Below are 20,651 nucleotides of genomic sequence, written 5' to 3'. Positions count from 1 at the left end.
ACCTTGTAGTGACGTCATCACAGGTCCTGTGCCACTAGCAGGGAAAAGACAGTTGTGAGGCTGTGAATCAAAAGCAGGAGGAGGGACTTACATACAAGAACCACAGAGGAGGGCGTGAACAGAGTATGACGTGAGGGGTGAACAGAAACGCCCACGGTGCACGGAGGGCTCATTTACATATAGGTTTAAAAGGTAATTCATTAAAACGGGGGGGGGATGTCTTTTACAAACGATTAGCAGGACTTGAATAGCCTTTTAAAGCCTATTCAGACATATGTTTATCTAAAATAGTGAAAATCCAGCGACAGAGCCCCTTTAAGGATGTAAAGAGATAGTGATGGTGAAGGGGAGGGGGAGGGGGTGTTGAAAGGACCTCATTAAGTGGTGTGATGGAGTCACCTAGTGGTAAGAGATGCTCATTACAGTAGCACAGTCGTCTGTATTTATTTTTACTCTTTTTTTTTTTTTTTTAACCAAAACTCTTGTTGCATCTAATAGATAAAAGAATAAATACTAGGAATCTGAGAAACCAAAAATACACCCGGCTCTTTTCACTTATAAAGCATCAAAAGGTATTCACTGTGACGTAAGTTCAGTCTTTTGAAATTCTAGGAGGTAGAATGTAAGTCTTGGTATTATGTCCAGTACTTATAATAATACTATCATGTATTATACTCCAGTCACAGCCAAAACTGTAGTCACAATTCTGCCGTGGCATCATGTAGTCACCTCCAGAGCTGCAGTAACGTGCTGTACTCCAGTAATAGTCATAGTTGTACTGTTACATGTATTATACTCCAGTCACCGCCGTAGCTGCAGTCACAATTCTGCCGTTACATCGTGTAGTCACATCCAGAGCTGCGCACGCTTTGGTCCTGGCTGTTAAGAATCTTCCATCACGGCTCACGACGAGTTTGACACTTGGTCAAGTAATGGCAGATACTATAGAGTCCAAAAACAACGCAGGACAGAACCAGGAGGATGGAGAGTGAGCCAAGGAGATAGAGGGACATGCGCTTCTCTGCTGGGAACCGCACCAGACACATGAAGGGTCCGGGGCACAACAGGGTGGAGCATTCAATGGGGTCTCCGGACACCAGAGGCAGATGCCACCCAATCAGGATGTACAGGAAGGCGAGCTCTCCCAGCAGGCGCAGGAGGACGCACATCAGGTAGAGGAGCAGCAGCGACCTCTGGTGGTGGAAGTCCAGGATGATGTCCTTGTGGGCAAAATCCGAAGACCAGGTCCCCACCAGAGGCCCCTCGTTCTGCGCCATCTTCTTCTTCATGGCTGTCTTGGTTAGGTTATGGCGGAGCTGAGAGGTGAAGAGCTCCATGAGGAGAACGGATGCCACGAAGAAGACGTAGGCGCTATTCCACAAGGAGACGACTGGAATGTTGAAATGTTCACTGAAACACGCTTTACGGCAGAACTCCGAGGTCTCGTTGCCACGACAATCAAAGTCCAGATCCAATTTACCCCAAGGAATCTCAGATACATAGAGGGCGAGGAGGCGGACCACCGCAAAGCCGAACCACATGGTCCTCCCTGTGTAATCCGTGGTAGCTTCCACAGCGGTGCGGAGGATGGGGATGAGGCCGGTGACCATCGCCATCTACACAGCGGAGAATGGCAGAGACACGGGGAAGAGTTATACAAACACACTAAACACAAAACTCTCATAGTTACCCAAAGCAACCAATCACAGCGCAGCTCTCATTCACCAGGCACAGAATACAAAATGAAAGCTGCAATGTGATTGGTTGCTATAGGTAACAGAGAGATTTGCTTTTAGTCAGTTTTAATAACTCTGCCCCATAGAGATCAGCTATATCTAAGCCTGTGATACTGACTGCTGAGCCGTGTATCTAATCCTCTCATGTGTGATGCTGTCTGCTGAGCTGTGTATCTAATCCTATCCTGTGTGATACTGTCTGCAGAGCTGTGTATCTAATCCTACCATGTGTGATACTGTCTGCTGAGCTGTGTATCTAATCCCCTCCTGTGTGATACTGTCTGCTGAGCTGTGTATCTAATCCTATCATGTGTGATACTGTCTGCTGAGCGGTGTATCTAATCCTATCATGTGTGATACTGTCTGCTGAGCTGTGTATCTAATCTTACCATGTGTGATACTGTCTGCTGAGCTGTGTATCTAATCCGATCATGTGTGATACTGTCTGCTGAGCGGTGTATCTAATTCTATCATGTGTGATACTGTCTGCTGAGCTGTGTATCTAATCCTATCCTGTGTGATACTGTCTGCTGAGCTGTGTATCTAATCCTCTCATGTGTGATACTGTCTGCTGAGCTGTGTATCTAATCCTATCATGTGTGATACTGTCTGCTGAGCGGTGTATCTAATCCTATCATGTGTGATACTGTCTGCTGAGCTGTGTATCTAATCCTATCATGTGTGATACTGTCTGCTGAGCGGTGTATCTAATCCTATCATGTGTGATACTGTCTGCTGAGCTGTGTATCTAATCCTATCCTGTGTGATACTGTCTGCAGAGCTGTGTATCTAATCCTACCATGTGTGATACTGTCTGCTGAGCTGTGTATCTAATCCCCTCCTGTGTGATACTGTCTGCTGAGCTGTGTATCTAATCCTATCCTGTGCGATACTGTCTGCTGAGCTGTGTATCTAATCCTCTCATGTGTGATACTGTCTGCAGAGCTGTGTATCTAATCCTACCATGTGTGATACTGTCTGCTGAGCTGTGTATCTAATCCCCTCCTGTGTGATACTGTCTGCTGAGCTGTGTATCTAATCCTATCATGTACAATACTGTCTGCTGAGCCGTGTATCTAATCCTATCATGTGTGATGCTGTGCTGTGTATCTAATCCTATCCTGTGTGATACTGTCTGCTGAGCTGTGTATCTAATCCTATCCTGTGTGATACTGTCTGCTGAGCTGTGTATCTAATCCTATCATGTGTGATACTGTCTGCTGAGCCGTGTATCTAATCCTATCCTGTGTGATACTGTCTGCTGAGCCGTGTATCTAATCCTATCATGTGTGATACTGTCTGCTGAGCCGTGTATCTAATCCTATCATGTGTGATACTGTCTGCTGAGCTGTGTATCTAATCCTATCATGTGTGATACTGTCTGCTGAGCTGTGTATCTAATCCCCTCATGTGTGATACTGCCTGCTAAGATGTGTATCTAATCCTGTCATGTGTGATACTGTCTGCTAAGATGTGTATCTAATCCCATCATGTGTGATACTGTCTGCTGAGTGGTGTATCTAATCCTATCATGTGTGATACTGTCTGCTGAGCTGTGTATCTAATCCCCTCCTGTGTGATACTGTCTACTGGGCTGTGTATCTAATCCTATCATGTACAATACTGTCTGCTGAGCCGTGTATCTAATCCTATCATGTGTGATACTGTCTGCTGTGCTGTGTATCTAATCCTATCATGTGTGATACTGTCTGCTGAGCTGTGTATCTAATCCTATCATGTGTGATACTGTCTGCTGAGTGGTGTATCTAATCCTATCATGTGTGATACTGTCTGCTGTGCTGTGTATCTAATCCTATCATGTGTGATACTGTCTGCTGAGTGGTGTATCTAATCCTATCATGTGTGATACTGTCTGCTGTGCTGTGTATCTAATCCTATCATGTGTGATACTGTCTGCTGAGCTGTGTATCTAATCCTATCATGTGTGATACTGTCTGCTGAGCTGTGTATCTAATCCTATCCTGTGTGATACTGTCTGCTGAGCTGTGTATCTAATCCTATCCTGTGTGATACTGTCTGCTGAGCTGTGTATCTAATCCTATCATGTGTGATACTGTCTGCTGAGCCGTGTATCTAATCCTATCCTGTGTGATACTGTCTGCTGAGCCGTGTATCTAATCCTACCATGTGTGATACTGTCTGCTGAGCTGTGTATCTAATCCTATCATGTGTGATACTGTCTGCTGAGCTGTGTATCTAATCCCCTCATGTGTGATACTGCCTGCTAAGATGTGTATCTAATCCTGTCATGTGTGATACTGTCTGCTAAGATGTGTATCTAATCCCATCATGTGTGATACTGTCTGCTGAGCGGTGTATCTAATCCTATCATGTGTGATACTGTCTGCTGAGCTGTGTATCTAATCCTCTCATGTGTGATACTGTCTGCTGAGCTGTGTATCTAATCCTATCCTGTGTGATACTGTCTGCTGAGCTGTGTATCTAATCCTCTCATATGTGATACTGTCTGCTGAGCTGTGTATCTAATCCTCTCATGTGTGATACTGTCTGCTGAGCTGTGTATCTAATCCTATCCTGTGTGATACTGTCTGCTGAGCTGTGTATCTAATCCTATCATGTGTGATACTGTCTGCTGAGCGGTGTATCTAATCCTATCATGTGTGATACTGTCTGCTGAGCTGTGTATCTAATCCTCTCATGTGTGATACTGTCTGCTGAGCTGTGTATCTAATCCTATCATGTGTGATACAGTCTCAGAGCAGCGCTACAACCCCCATCATATTTCTCAATGATACATATAATAATTTACCTTTGTTTCTGGTAAGTTTTGCTGCCTTGGCAGGAGGTTGGCTGAGACTTATTGTTCTCCTCTTGGTGGAAATCAGATTGTCAGCTCTGCAGGTTAGGATTACAGATTTTACAGGTCCTGGGTCAGATTAAAATTTCAGCTCCTCGGTCCAGTATTGTCAGGCTGTGTATGGAGTGTCAGCTCCTTGGTCCGAGGTTGTCAAGCTGTGGACGGAGTGTCAATTCCTCGGTTTGGGGTTATCAGGCTGTGTACGGGGTGTCAGCGTTGGGGGTCAGTCTCTGTGATAGTGTGTTAATTTCTTGGGTGGATGAAGCGTCAGCTCTGTGGGTTTTTCCCACTCCGACAGCTGATATTTGATCCTGGGTTGGGGGGTGGATTGTCACGGGGCCAGCCCTACTCAAATATCATAAATCCCGAAAATGCAGTATTTCCAGTTCCTATGATGTATTAACCCCCTGCGCTCCCACACCCACCTGCATCCGTGTACCTGACAGCCGCCAATCTATAACTGCACGTCACCTGTGTCTGCTGGCTCATGTACGTGCATGGGTTGGATTAGTGACGTGTAGATACTCATTCCTCACAGACACAACTGACGAGTTGTGGCATGTAGACCCCTAAGGGGCGCTCTTTATACACAGGGCTTTTGTGACTGATATTGTCGAGAAGACTAAGTGGACCATGTACCATAGACATGAGAGGAGCGGTCACTGGAGAGTGGAGACCCGGCATTGATGATGTTGGCCAATAATGCCCCAACCAACATGGCAGCGAGGATACCGTCAGCTTAAAGGGATTCTATCATTAGAATTCCATTTTTAGCTAAACCCACGTCGGAATAGCCTTAAGAAAGGCTATTCTTCCCCTACCTTTAGAAGTCTTCTCCGTGCCGCCATTCGGTAGATATTCCTGGTTTCTTCATTATGTTAATGAGTTTTCTCGCAGCACTGGAGGTGGCCCCTGTGCTGCAAGGAAACTCTCCAGCACCGCCTTCCTCTTGTTCTCCGCCTACGCTTCTTGTCTCCTGTTTGGCCACAGGAAAAAAATAGGATTCTTATGACGGCTGATGGAAAACATTTTTGATGTGAGGTGTATTCTTGGGGTCCCTGTCACTGACAGCAGCGGAGATATGAACTCAAACTAGTGTCACTATACATGATATAAGGCAGACTGGACCCCGGCCCTTTAAATGGCGCTGTGCCTCAGGACTCGATTCCTCGTACCCACTCTGTATGCCTGGTATCACTAATTGGCTTCTTCCCATGTATATTGGATGCAGCACCGGCTCCCGATTTTATGAGGAGATTCTCTATTTCTAGCCCCCTCTCTATTGCAGGGCACAGTTCTGCCACTTGTAGGACTTTTCTCTCTGCATGCTTCATGCGGAAACCACACGGACTCCATTATAGTCTACAGGGTCCGCAGGTTTCCTTAGGTAACCACTTTTTTGTGCGTATAGGTTTCCGTTTGGGGGGGGTCCCCAAGCAGACACCCTGAACGGAAACCCGAACGCTGATGTGAACCAGTCCTCAGCCTGTATTTAAGTCCAGTGACCTATAGTGGGCTTGGCGAGTGCGGCTCAGGTGCGGCTCTCCTACCCGCGGTGGTTTCTACATCATTACTAGAATGTGATCTCAGGCTGATTAGATCTCTCATGTCGGAGGATTCGTTAACCCTTTCACTGTTGACAGCTGTGCATCAAATCAGTGTCATCTAGAACAAACAGCACATACAAGAGCTGGTGAGGCATCATACAGTAACTGGTCAGGCGGCATTTTTTATTTGTTTGCCAAGATCTCATGATGCTCGAGGCAGATAAGAAATATTATACTCCCCCCCCCCTCCACACACACACACTATAAAATCAGTTCAGAATGATAGTCACTGGGTCACTGGCAGTGCAGGGGTTAATGGGAACATCCCCGGGGTTCTATGGCGGTCAATAGGTTAATGGGTAAATCTCTGAGCCCAGTCATTTACCCCCTTAGTCTCCTGCACTGTCTGGGCCCCAACTACTGGTTACAGTTACATCTGATACTACAGGACTATTTGTCAGCCGGGTCTTAATAGAGACATCAGGATCTAAGAGTCTGAGAAGAGGCGTGATGAGCATCAGCCAAAATGTATATAACATATACCGCCATATACATAGGTCACACCCCAATCACCAGTAACCTGCAGCTCTCCAATCACAAGTCGTATATAGATCCCTCCCGAAATTAAAGTTGGCCAATTTCAGACCAATACTGAGAGACAACTGTTATTATTTGTATAATGAAAAGTTCTACAATGATTCAATATAGTTTCTGTATCAATTCCTCATGGTTTTGTAGGTCTCTACTTGCTGTCATACATTCTTCTAGGTCCCAGTGAATACAAGTCAGTTCATGGTCATGTGATGTACATTCCATGGTCATATGATGAACACTACAGATGTGTAGCAGAGCTGGCCATGCGCTGAGATGCGCAGAGATGCAGCAGAGCTGAGTGTGCGCTGAACCCTGCTGCATCTCAGATGTAGCAGAGCTGAGTGTGCAGCAGGGTGCAGCGTACACTCAGCTCTGATACATCTGAAATGCAGCAGAGCTGAGTGTACAGCAGGGTTCAGCGCACACTCAGCTCTGCTTCATCTCCGGTGTAGCAGAGCTGGCCGTCTACTTAGCTCCGATGCATCTCCGGTGTAAGCATCTCCGGTGTAGTCGAGCTGAGCGCACAGCCAGCTCTGCTTCATCTCCGGTGCAGTATTATAGTAGTGCAGCGTACACTCAGCTCTGATACATCTGAGATGCAGCAGAGCTGAGTGTGCAGCAGATTCTGCGCAAACTCAGCGATGTACATAGGAGTAGTATTATAGTAGTTATATTCTTGTACATAGGGGCAGTATTATAGTAGTTATATTCTTGTACATAGGAGGCAGTATTATAGTAGTTATATTCTTGTACATAGGAGTAGTATTATAGTAGCTATATTCTTGTACATAGGAGCAGTATTATAGTATTTATATTCTTGTACATAGGAGCTGTATTATAGTAGTTATATTCTTGTACATAGGAGTAGTATTATAGTAGCTATATTCTTGTACATAGGAGTAGTATTATAGTATTTACAGTCCTATGAAAAAGTTTGGGCACCCCTATTAATCTTAATCATTTTTTGTTCTAAATATTTTGGTGTTTGCAACAGCCATTTCAGTTTGATATATCTAATAACTGATGGACACAGTAATATTTCAGGATTGAAATGAGGTTTATTGTACTAACAGAAAATGTGCAATATGCATTAAACCAAAATTTGACAGGTGCAAAAGTATGGGCACCCTTATCATTTTATTGATTTGAATACTCCTAACTACTTTTTACTGACTTACTGAAGCACAAAATTGGTTTTGTAACCTCAGTGAGCTTTGAACTTCATAGCCAGGTGTATCCAATCATAAGAAAAGGTATTTAAGGTGGCCAATTGAAAGTTGATCTCCTATTTGAATCTCCTCTGAAGAGTGGCATCATGGGCTACTCAAAACAACTCTCAAATGATCTGAAAACAAAGATTGTTCAACATAGTTGTTCAGGGGAAGGATACAAAAAGTTGTCTCAGAGATTTAACCTGTCAGTTTCCACTGTGAGGAACATAGTAAGGAAATGGAAGACCACAGGGACAGTTCTTGTTAAGCTCAGAAGTGGCAGGCCAAGAAAAATATCAGAAAGGCAGAGAAGAAGAATGGTGAGAACAGTCAAGGACAATCCACAGACCACCTCCAAAGAGCTGCAGCATCATCTTGCTGCAGATGGTGTCACTGTGCATCGGTCAACTATACAGCGCACTTTGCACAAATAGAAGCTGTATGGGAGAGTGATAAGAAAGAAGCCGTTTCTGCACGTACGCCACAAATAGAGTTGCCTGAGGTATGAAAAAGCACATTTGGACAAGGCAGCTTCATTTTGGAAACAAAAATTGAGTTGTTTGGTTATAAAAAAAGGCGTTATGCATGGCGTCCAAAAAGAAACAGCATTCCAAGAAAAACACATGCTACCCACTGTAAAATTTGGTGGAGGTTCCATCATGCTTTGGGGCTGTGTGGCCAATGCCGGCATCGGGAATCTTGTTAAAGTTGAGGGTCGCATGGATTCCACTCAGTATCAACAGATTCTTGAGAATAATGTTCAAGAATCAGTGACGAAGTTGAAGTTATGCCGGGGATGGATATTTCAGCAAGACAATGATCCAAAACACCGCTCCAAATCCTCAGGCATTCATGCAGAGGAACAATTACAATGTTCTGGAATGGCCATCCCAGTCCCCAGACCGGAATATCATTGAACATCTGTGGGATGATTTGAAGCGGGCTGTCCATGCTCGGCGACCATCTAACTTAACTGAACTTGAATTGTTTGTCCAAAATACCTTTATCCAGGATCCAGGAACTGATTAAAAGCTACAGGAAGCGACTAGAGGCTGTTATCTTTGCAAAAGGAGGATCTACTAAATATTAATGTCACTTTTCTATTGAGGTGCCCATACTTTTGCACCGGTCAAATTTTGGTTTAATGCATATTGCACATTTTCTGTTAGTACAATAAACCTCATTTCAATCCTGAAATATTACTGTGTCCATCAGTTATTAGATATATCAAACTGAAATGGCTGCTGCAAACACCAAAATATTTAGAACTAAAAATGATTAAGATTAATAGGGGTGCCCAAACTTTTTCATAGGACTGTATATTCTTGTACATAGGAGCTGTATTATAGTAGTTATATTCTTGTACATAGGAGTAGTATTATAGTAGTTATATTCTTGTACATAGGAGGCAGTATTATAGTAGTTATATTCGTGTACATAGGGGTAGTATTATAGTAGTTATATTCTTGTACATACAGTCCTATGAAAAAGTTTGGGCACCCCTATTAATCTTAATCATTTTTAGTTCTAAATATTTTGGTGTTTGCAGCAGCCATTTCATTTTGATATATCTAATAACTGATGGACACAGTAATATTTCAGGATTGAAATGAGGTTTATTGTACTAACAGAAAATGTGCAATATGCATTAAACCAAAATTTGACCGGTGCAAAAGTATGGGCACCTCAACAGAAAAGTGACATTAATATTTAGTAGATCCTCCTTTTGCAAAGATAACAGCCTCTAGTCGCTTCCTGCAGCTTTTAATCAGTTCCTGGATCCTGGATGAAGGTATTTTGGACCATTCCTCTTTACAAAACAATTCAAGTTCAGTTAAGTTTGATGGTCGCCGAACATGGACAGCCTGCTCTCAAATGATCTGAAAACAAAGATTGTTCAACATAGTTGTTCAGGGAAAAGATACAAAAAGTTGTCTCAGAGATTTAACCTGTCAGTTTCCACTGTGAGGAACATAGTAAGGAAATGGAAGACCACAGGGACAGTTCTTGTTAAGCCCAGAAGTGGCAGGCCAAGAAAAATATCAGAAAGGCAGAGAAGAAGAATGGTGAGAACAGTCAAGGACAATCCACAGACCACCTCCAAAGAGCTGCAGCATCATCTTGCTGCAGATGGTGTCACTGTGCATCGGTCAACAATACAGCGCACTTTGCATAAGGAGAAGCTGTATGGGAGAGTGATGAGAAAGAAGCCGTTTCTGCAAGCACGCCACAAACAGAGTTGTATGAGGTATGCAAAAGCACATTTGGACAAGCCAGCTTCATTTTGGAAGAAGGTCCTGTGGACTGATGAAACAAAGATTGAGTTGTTTGGTCATACAAAAAGGCGTTATGCATGGAGTCCAAAAAAAACAGCATTCCAAGAAAAACACATGCTACCCACTGTAAAATTTGGTGGAGGTTCCATCATGCTTTGGGGCTGTGTGGCCAATGCCGGCACCAGGAATCTTGTTAAAGTTGAGGGTCGCATGGATTCCACTCAGTATCAGCAGATTCTTGAGAATAATGTTCAAGAATCAGTGACGAAGTTGAAGTTACGCCAGGGATGAATATTTCAGCAAGACAATGATCCAAAACATCGCTCCAATCGACTCAGGCATTCATGCAGAGGAACAATTACAATGTTCTGGAATGGCCATCCCAGTCCCCAGACCTGAATATCATTGAACATCTGTGGGATGATATGAAGCGGGCTGTCCATGCTCGGCGACCATCAAACTTAACTGAACTTGAATTGTTTTGTAGAGGAATGGTCCAGAATACCTTCATCCAGGATCCAGGAACTGATTAAAAGCTACAGGAAGCGACTAGAGGCTGTTATCTTTGCAAAAGGAGGATCTACTAAGTATTAATGTCACTTTTCTGTTGAGGTGCCCATACTTTTGCACTGGTCAAATTTTGGTTTAATGCATATTGCACATTTTCTGTTAGTACAATAAACCTCATTTCAATCCTGAAATATTACTGTGTCCATCAGTTATTAGATATATCAAACTGAAATGGCTGCTGCAAATACCAAAATATTTAGAACTAAAAATGATTAAGATTAATAGGGGTGCCCAAACTTTTTCATAGGACTGTAGGAGTAGTATGATAGTAGTTATATTCTTGTACATAGGAGCAGCATTATAGTAGTTATATTCTTGTACATAGGAGTAGTATTATAGTAGTTATATTCTTGTACATAGTAGTTATATTCTTGTACATAGGAGTAGTATTATAGTAGTTATATTCTTGTACATAGGAGCAGCATTATAGTAGTTATATTCTTGTACATAGGAGTAGTATTATAGTAGTTATATTCTTGTACATAGGAGCAGTATTATAGTAGTTATATTCTTGTACATAGGAGTAGTATTATAGTAGTTATATTCTTGTACATAGGAGTAGTATTATAGTAGTTATATTCTTGTACATAGGGGTAGTATTATAGTAGTTATATTCTTGTACATAGGAGGTAGTATTATAGTAGTTATATTCTTGTACATAGGAGGTAGTATTATAGTAGTTATATTCTTGTACATAGGAGCAGTATTATAGTAGTTATATTCTTGTACATAGGAGCAGTATTATAGTAGTTATATTCTTGTACATAGGAGCAGTATTATAGTAGTTATATTCTTGTACATAGGAGCAGTATTATGGTAGTTATATTCTTGTACATAGGAGCAGTATTATAGTAGTTATATTCTTGTACATAGTTGCAGTATTATATTAGTTATATTTTTGTAAAAAGAGTTATTTTAATGATTTGGCGCTATGTTGTTGGTACATTAGTACACAATATATTTTTGACATAGACATGAAGAGAAGAATTGGCAGTTTAAAATTCAGCAATATTAGAGGACTGCAGCTCTGGATGTGACTGGAGGATATGATGTTCTAAACAGTCAGATGTATTATAATGGTTACAGGCGATGAGTTGCTGGGATGAAGTGGTGCTTGTGACTATATCACTGTAGTGTATTCTCACCCGCTGTTGTTCCTCTTTGCTACATATAGTGTCTGTCTTCGTAATTAAATTTGTGAAATCAGCGGAGAGGTTTGTGGTCTCCGGATGCAGAAGTTGCTTCTTTCGTGATGTCTGATGAGAAAGCACAAGTGTCTTGTAATTTCTTGTAGAGGTGTTGTGTACAGACAGCAGCCTCCTAGGGCGTGATACAGTGTGTGATGTGATATGCTGTATTTGTATGTGACATATTTTTGGTACAGCCAGGATGAGGGGTAGACAGTCACTTAGGACACCACATGGCTATGATTTGGGGGGGAATCTAGTTCATATCACATTCTCATTGTTTTCTGGCCAAGTATAATGGCACAACATTTGCAAGAAAGCTGCAATGTGCAATCCCAATATTGTGCAGGTCCTGTTTCTGGAGAAGGAACTGTTATCACATGATTATATTTGTGCAGGTCTGTCCTGTGTATGTATCTGCGGTTGTATTTATATAGTGGGCGATGTCTCTAGTCATTTTGGAGGTCCATTTATTTAGGTACAAATATTTATACACTGATGATCAGAAGGGTAACAATGTTTAGAACTTGTGACTTTCAGGTTCTGTATCTCACCACCCACTACAGCTGGGAATGTGAGACCACCATCAATGCATACCGAATACTGAACGCATTAAAAAGCGGTGACGGTGAGCAATGAAAGCTCACGGACCCCATAGACTGTAATGGGGTCCGTGTGTTTTCGGCGCAGTGTCCGCACGAGTCATGTGTAGAGCAAAGTACTGTTTGTAGAAGTACAAAGGATTGGTGCGGACACTGCATGGAAAACACATGGACCCCCATTATAATCTATGGGGTCTGTGTGGTTTCTTAGCTAACTGCTTTTTAATGCGTTCGGTATCCCGTTCGGGGGGTCCCCAAGTGGACTCCCGGAACGGGATACCGAACGCAGATGCGAACCGGGCCTTAGAGGGTCTGGTCCAGATGTGAATTTGTTTATGGGCCTGTTTCGGAGTCTGTGTTAATTTTGGGGTCTGTGTCTAGTCTGGTGTCTGGTCCAAGGGTAGAATATTCCTTATAGGACACACAATGCCTTGTCCTGGCCCTGCTTAGGTGTGTAATGTGATCTACTGTGTGTGATGTGATATACTATGTATGTGTGTGTGATACATTGTAACAGAGAGCATAACCAGTCAGGCCGGATCTCGGTTGTCACACAATCCTTTGTCTGGGCGAGCTCCGTGTTTCTAGGTACTATTATATCACCGCCATACATTCTAGTATTTATTGGTGCTATGCGCTGTACACACACAACATTTCAGAAGTGTCTTGAGTGTGCTAAGAAATATGCAAACCATTAGAGATCACCCAGGGGGAGGGGAGGGGATGGGGGTGCTGTGCCCCTATTACACTGAGACTATAGGAACACATCCCACTGCTGGCTGCAGCAGGTACTGCACACGTTACCGTATTGTAGTCATACATACTAATATTGTTCATTTGCTTTTAGTTAACCCTTCCTCTGCTGTGACATATAATAGGTTGCACGTAACTGTTGTGGAACTGCAAGTCCCAGCGGTCCACACATTGCATGAAACAGCCACAGAAGGGGCCACATGCACCCAACACCTGCAACTGCCATTGTCTCCATTTGCAGCAGGTTGAAAAAATTGGGGATAGGATGAAGATTATGTTACCGGACAATGTCACCATTCAGTTTGAGGCAGCAACTGGCTGGTCACATAGAGCAATAGCTTACACCTCACATTACAGGAAGGCTGGGTGTGTGTATTATACATTGCGTTGTATATCTTGTCGTGGTTTATTTGGCTGTCATTTTGCTACCCCACCCAGCATGAAGCAAACCCCAAAGGATGTAAGGACGGGCCGGCTATAAAGAAGGAAGTCCATGATCAGTAGATTACAAAAATATTTAATGTGAAAATATATTCAATGACTAATTACAGAAATAACGGACGGAAAAACCGCACCACAGAGCCGGCGGCCATCATGTGTGCCAGACCACATGGGGCAACTACCTGGACATGAGGTGACCCGCTCAGGGAGTGCAGGGGCCACAACATGGCTGCCGCCTCTATTAATACAAGAAAGATTCAACAATATTCTACTAACTATCATTTATGTAAAGTGAAACATATGAAAAAGGCAAAAATATTCTAAAAATGTCTGCGGAGAAGGAGAAGTGTCCATGAAAAGTGACAGAAACTGGACTGGAGCAAATTATATACATTAGATAGATAGATAGATAGATAGATAGATAGATAGATAGATAGATAGGAGATAGATAGATAGATAGATAGATAGATAGGAGATGGATGGATAGATAGATAGATAGATAGATAGATAGATAGGAGATAGATGGATAGATAGATAGATAGATAGATAGATAGGAGATAGATGGATGGATAGATAGATAGATAGATAGATAGATAGATAGATAGATAGGAGATAGATGGATGGATAGATAGATAGGAGATAGATAGGAGATAGATGGATGGATAGATAGATAGGAGATAGATAGATAGATAGATAGATAGATAGATAGATAGATAGATAGATAGATAGATAGATAGACAGACAAAGTATTGACCCAATTGGTGGGTGCAGTGCTCCAATCTTTGAGGGGCTCACTAGATTAACCCTTTAGTAATAAAGCCTATACAATGTTATCTGCTGCTGGCTGTATACAATAGTGCTGTACATTACTGTAGGACTATGGACACAATGATGACTACTTATACATAGAATTTCCACTTTATCTCCAGGTCGGTATTTTTAGCCTCTGTTCACACCTCTATTTGTTCCACGGTCAGAGTTGGCATTTGCTCTTCTACTGGAGGCTTCTCTGCTTCTCCACTCACTTGTGAACTGTCCTCCAACAAAGGCTGCTTCTCCTCCAAGGTGTCTCCTTTGCCCAACTCATTTATCTCAACCACAGACTCGTTCTTCTTGTCCCCACTAATGAAGGTGACCATCTCCTGTTCTTTTCCCGGTTCCGCTTTGTTCCCTGCCGTCCCATTTTCCATCCCAATTGGATTTTGTGTGATCCTCCCATCACCCAGCTCTGGGACTTGCCCTGCCCACACATCTTGCTTTTTTGAGCTTCTCTTCTGGCTATGAAAGCTCTGAGAGCCTCTCCGTCTCTTGTTCCTCACCATTATGACCACTACGGCCACCAGGATCAGGACTAGGATCACGATGAAAACCAGAATCAGGATGAAAAGCTTCTGTTTATCTTTGTCGCTCGGTTTCTGAGAGGTGACTGGGGGAGTTTTAGGGGCCTGTGTGGCCTTTTCTGTTGGAATTTCATTGGTTTCATTGGATGGGTGGGAAGAAGAAGTCTCAGGGTCCTTGGTCTTATTATTTTCATGACTTGTATCTAGAGGATCTTTTGCAGTTGGGATGTGGTCAGTCACCGGTCTAAGTGAGAAGTTGGAAGGTGAAGGGTCTTTGCTGATGGTTGACGTGACCATAACAGGTGTGGATGTTGTTACTGGAGATGCCACATCACTTATTATTTCCTTCACAGGAGTCTCTTTAGCATCTTTGGTAGGTACCAGAGAGGTCGTAGGTGCTGTGATGGTCACCTTTTCTTCTTGAGTTGTCAGACTACTACTTGCGTCTTGCTCAGCGGTTACTTTTGAATCAGTGGTATTTGCCAGATCCACTTTTTGTTCCTCGGCCGAGGGTTCGGTCAAAGTATTGATCTGATTGATGGGTGCAAAGTCATTCAGCAGTGAATTATTGATGCTCAAAGTGGGTAAATTTTCAACACTGCTAGTTCCAAATTCTGGGCCATTGGTGGTAACAGCGACCAAGGATGAAAAACAGGTAAATAACACAAAGAGCAGTGCTATCTTCCCGAGTAGACCCACCATGATGGTCTTTCCAATATTTTTTCAAGAAACCCTTAAAAAACACAATAATAAAAACATTACCATAAAGAATATAAGAAAGATCTCAAAATCTACCCCAACAATGTCAGAGAAGAGGGTGAAACTTTTATAGTGGAGTGAAGGATGTGAGACCCTACCTAACACTATCGGTCAACGCTGGTGAGGACCACCAATGTGTCCACCAGTGATGAGAGTAGGTTTTACTTTTTTGTATTTTGACTCTGTTGCTGGTACCTTCCTCCCTTTCCTCAGAAGAACCTGAGGTACCGGAAGGGTGCTGGCCTCTCCTGTACCACAAGATTTAGTAATTTCCTGTGGTTGGAACTGTAAACGAGAAATAATTTATAAACACGATGGTGGAGGAGATAAGAAACAAGAGGAAGATGCTAAGGACTTTGACGAGATGCTCAACTAAGATCTGCCATGTCCATGATCACTAGACGTTAAAAAGTTCATCTTGAATCATGTCCTCCCTTCCATATGGTAAATTTTTCCAATAACCCCTATGGTCTTTAGGTTCCCAGAAGACTCTAGAAGATCTAATGATGGATTTTATGTGGCCGTTATCACACAAGACTTCTTCTGTCTGGACCACAATTGTCTTCACAGCAGAAGACATGAGCAGATTTTTAGATGACTTCAGGCCTTTTTAGGTAAAGGTTTCTGAAAATGATTCTAGTCTACGGAGTTGTAATCTTGTACAAGTGATGGGGACTTTTTGCTCCTATTGGGACCCGAGAAACCAAAAAAATAGTAGATGTTGGGTTGCCGGATCCTTACCTGTAATTTGTCTCCGAAAATGGTCTAAAGCTTGTGCCTTCACCCTACGAAATCCCAGCCTGAAGAGCGCGGGTCAATGTGTGCACCTCCACATTTCCTCCAGAAGTGGCATATGCTGGTGTCATGCGGCTTCTCTCTCTCTATACTTCCTTTGAGGGGAGGGTCGAAAGTAAATCAGGACAGACACCTCCCCCCTCACCGCAGTGACTCATATCATCTACCGTTACTCTGCATCACTCTTATTTCCTGTATATAATATGAAAAAGATATATAAAAAAAACATTTTGTGATGATGGGTGGATTGTGGAGGCCAAGCCTGGCAGAAGGAAAGGGTGGGTCCAAAATTGGGCCAACTTACACCCTGCCAGCCACCTGTTATCCCTAGGAGTAAATCATAGTGAGATCCTGACTAATGTACCCGAAGAGGGCAACTATATGGGGCAATTTGTATTTGCCTTTGGCAGATACTGTAAGTAATGGGGTAGTCTGGCAAAATATGGGGAGAGGGAGCAGAATCGAGTATAGCATGCCTGGACTCCTGGAGCAGGGAGAATGGTTGGTTCTCGGATAGAGATAATGTCCATTCTTCTAATTCCTCTTTCACACTGTACTCCCTGTGTTTCAGTCTATACTGTTGCTCTGGAATTCTATTCATTAGCCACGAAGTTCAGGGTAGACAGTAGGTCCCTCCCAGACAGGCATCATTATGGGACACTTCTAGAAGTGTTTCTGTCATTTTTATTGACACATCCCTTGGTCTTATTTCATTTTCCTTCCTCATTTACATTTGCGGCTTTTGACATGGTGGACTGCCCGAACCCTCCTGCTTCTCAGTCTCTGATCTCTAGCCTGGATGCAGAAGACGCAGCACCAACTTCTCAAAAACCACATATAAAGAGGAAGTAGATGAGAACAAACTTCCCGTCTGGATCATCAGACCTTATCTGGACCAGAACTGGGCAGTAATGGTGGAAACCACTGACAGACCCAGGACTGAGCCTGTAATGAACAAAAGTGGACCAGTGACTCTGCCCTCATTGCTCCATGCCAGCCAGAGATTGGCAAAGCCCATAGTTGTCCTCTCTACCAAGAACAACCAAGAATATAGCATACCTCCCAACTTTTGAAAAGTAGAAAGAGGGACAAAACGTGTGGTGCGCGCCGCGGCAAATTTGGCTCTGCCCACTTTTATGTTGACTCCGCCTATTCTCATTCATTTTTCACGTGCTCTCACACAATATAATCCTCCTACAGTCAACCGTAAATTATTTGTCCCCCCTTTATCTCTCCCCCAGTTTCATATACACCCTTAATCTGCCCCCAGTTTCATGTCCCCCCCATCTCTGCCCCCAGTTTCATGCCCCCCATCTCTGCCCCCAGATTCATGTCCTCTCCATCTCTGCCCTCAGATTCATGTTCCCTCCATCTCTGCCCTCAGATTCATGTCCCCTCCATCTCTGCCCTCAGATTCATGTCCCCTCCATCTCTGCCCCAGATTCATGTCCCCCCATCTCTGCCCCCAGTTTCATGCCCCCCATCTCTGCCCCCAGATTCATGTCCTCTCCATCTCTGCCCTCAGATTCATGTCCCCTCCATCTCTGCCCCCAGATTCATGTCTCCCCCATCTCTGCCCCCAGATTCATGTCCCTCCATCTCTGCCCCAGATTCATGTCCCCCCAACTCTGCCCCCAGATTCATGTCCCCCCATCTCTATAACCAGATTCATGTCCCCCCCATCTCATTTTTGACAGTCTTAATTACTACTATGGGATCACCAAGGGGCCTTAGTAATCCCATAGTAGTAATTAAGGTCGGGAAAAAGAAGGGGACATTTTTAGGGGCATACTTAGTCTTATGGGTCATCAAGTAATCTATAGGGACATAGGTGGACTTATGGGATCACTAAAGCATCTACAGGGGAATAGTTCCTCTTATGCGTTCATCAAGCCATCACTAGGGACATATTGTGTTTCTCCAAAAATAGGACCGGGTCTTATTTTTTTTTCTCGGAAAAAAAGGGGTTTAGGGCTTACTTTTGGGGTAGGTCTTACTTTTCAGGCACCGGAGTGAACCATCATTTTGTAAAATGGTTATGGTTAGGAACCCTAACTGGTGGTGCAGGGTCAGGGGGTCTTATACTTACTGACACTCTCTCTAAACAATTTGTGTGGCCCCGTGCCTTCTCCTTTACACTAAGGGAGAGTTGTTGTAGTGGAGTGGTTGTGTCTGTGGAAGAAGGCAGGGGGTGGTCTTGTAGGTAGCCAAACCCACAGCACAGTAGTGGCCGGAAGGTGGGACTCAGCAAACAGAACTCAGGAGTGGGTGATTGGATTTTTGCCCCACTGTGGCGGGAGGTAGTGAGGCACTTGTCCAGGTTGGTTGGGGGCTAAGCTATGCCTATTCTTTGTGACAGAACCTAGGGCTGGAGTCGCGGACTGTAACCCGGGCTTATATTTCAATCCTACTCGAAAAACCCTGCAAAATCAAGCTAGGGCTTATTTTCAGAGTAGGCCTTATTTTTGGAGAAACAGTAGTTGCTCTTATGGGGTCACTAAGGTATCCTTGGCGGTATAGTCATTGCTGTTGGGTCACTGTGCCCGATGTAATAGGCCGTGGTTTCGGTTGTCGGTAAACTGCAGAGGATAAGGTGACGGGACCGGGTAATATCCTATAATCTCCGGGTCTGGTAGCCAGGAACCCTATAATAATCTCAGATTAGAGGAAGCGAGACGGGTCATGTCAACCTGGAATAATAACACTGCGGCAGAATCTTCCTCTGTCACTTTCATCTTTATTAAAGGGGGAAAAAAAAAAAATATACAACATAGAAAATTTCCTTCACAAAGACAGAATAGACTAAGAGCAGCGAGGTCAGGCCCGCTTAGTCATGTGACTGCGACATTTAGACAACATGACTGAGGGGAGTCCAGTGTAAATCATAGTCATGTAACAGTTATGATGACGTGCTACACTTAAAGGGGTATAAAGACCGCGTAGTCATGTGATAGACCCCTTTAAGGAACTCCAAAATAGAATTCCAGTTTAAGGTAAAGTTCTACATTTGTATAAGCTTTGCTCTATGACTATGTACAGGAGTCATCTCTCTATAAAATCTCAGTATATCCCTGCACATCCACCATTGACAGAGTTCAGATCACCGATACGTGTGGTTGCAGGTGGTCACATGTCTCTGCAGTTTCTCCACCAGAATTCATCGATGTCCTGCAGGGTCACCCGCGGTTGCCGAAACATGGCTTCTTCCCAGTCGGTGTTGAGTGGTGATCGTGTTGGTTCTGTCAGCCATAGTAGGTTGGTCTGGCTCTGTGACGTCGGGGGAGCAGCCCATAACTCCAGGGGCACAGAGGTGGCAATGATGTCTCTACCCCGGCGAGACTGCCTGGACCTCAGAGACAGCTTAAAGGACAGCGAGAGGCAGACAACCATAAAGAGAGCTGTGAGACAGCCGAGCACCAGGATGGCCACCAGACACTGACTGCAGGATAAAGGAAGGAGGGGGCTGCTGGTGGGCAGGTCATGAGGGGGCGCCGGAGAGGCCGCCATAACCTGGGACACAAAATACTACAATCATGGAAGGGATAAACATCCTACAATCTACTGACACCTAGGGTTATAGAGATTATACATTATAATATATATATATAACACCTGTGACAGTGTAGTAGTGTATATCCTGCCCTGTGTATATACATATCACAATATACTAGTGTATCTCCTATAGATGAGCAGTGTGTATATACGTGTGACAGTGTAGTAGTATATATCCTGTATATCAGCTATAAGCGACAGTTTAGTAACATATGTTCTGTATATGAGCTGATTGTATATACGGTCATGGTGTATTAGTGTGCATCCTGTAAGTGGTCCATGTGTATATACATGTTACATATAGCATATGTGCTGGATCTGAGCAGTGTTTATATACCAGTCACAGTGTAGCAGTGCTCATAGTGTGTTGATTGTGATGTAGCAATACCCAGTGTGTGTTGGCCGTGATGTAGCAGTGCTCATATAGTGTGTGTTTTCTGTGATGTAGC

At 43.5% G+C, this 20,651-nt stretch overlaps 2 protein-coding genes across 2 annotated transcripts; both read right to left on the bottom strand.

Annotated features, from left to right (window-relative positions):
• Positions 1-896: 896 nt before the first annotated feature.
• On the bottom strand, positions 897-4,587 carry LOC142217166 (gap junction beta-1 protein-like). Its single transcript, XM_075285357.1, has 2 exons — positions 4,528-4,587; positions 897-1,616 (listed from the first exon to the last, which is right to left on the bottom strand). The coding sequence occupies exon 2, from the start codon at positions 1,614-1,616 to the stop codon at positions 897-899; it is 720 nt and encodes a 239-aa protein (XP_075141458.1). The 5' UTR covers positions 4,528-4,587.
• Positions 4,588-14,465: 9,878 nt separating this feature from the next.
• Positions 14,466-16,722, bottom strand: LOC142216197 (uncharacterized). The gene is made up of 2 exons (XM_075283843.1): positions 16,597-16,722; positions 14,466-15,829 (listed from the first exon to the last, which is right to left on the bottom strand). Exon 2 carries the CDS (start codon positions 15,796-15,798, stop codon positions 14,707-14,709), a length of 1,092 nt encoding a protein of 363 aa, XP_075139944.1. The 5' UTR covers positions 15,799-15,829; positions 16,597-16,722; the 3' UTR covers positions 14,466-14,706.
• Positions 16,723-20,651: the final 3,929 nt, after the last annotated feature.

The sequence above is a fragment of the Leptodactylus fuscus genome, chromosome 8, assembly GCF_031893055.1.
Source record: "Leptodactylus fuscus isolate aLepFus1 chromosome 8, aLepFus1.hap2, whole genome shotgun sequence".
In the NCBI taxonomy this organism is placed as follows: Eukaryota; Metazoa; Chordata; class Amphibia; order Anura; family Leptodactylidae; genus Leptodactylus; species Leptodactylus fuscus.
Note: the sequence above shows the minus strand (reverse complement) of the source record. Positions and strands in the feature narration are given on the sequence as shown.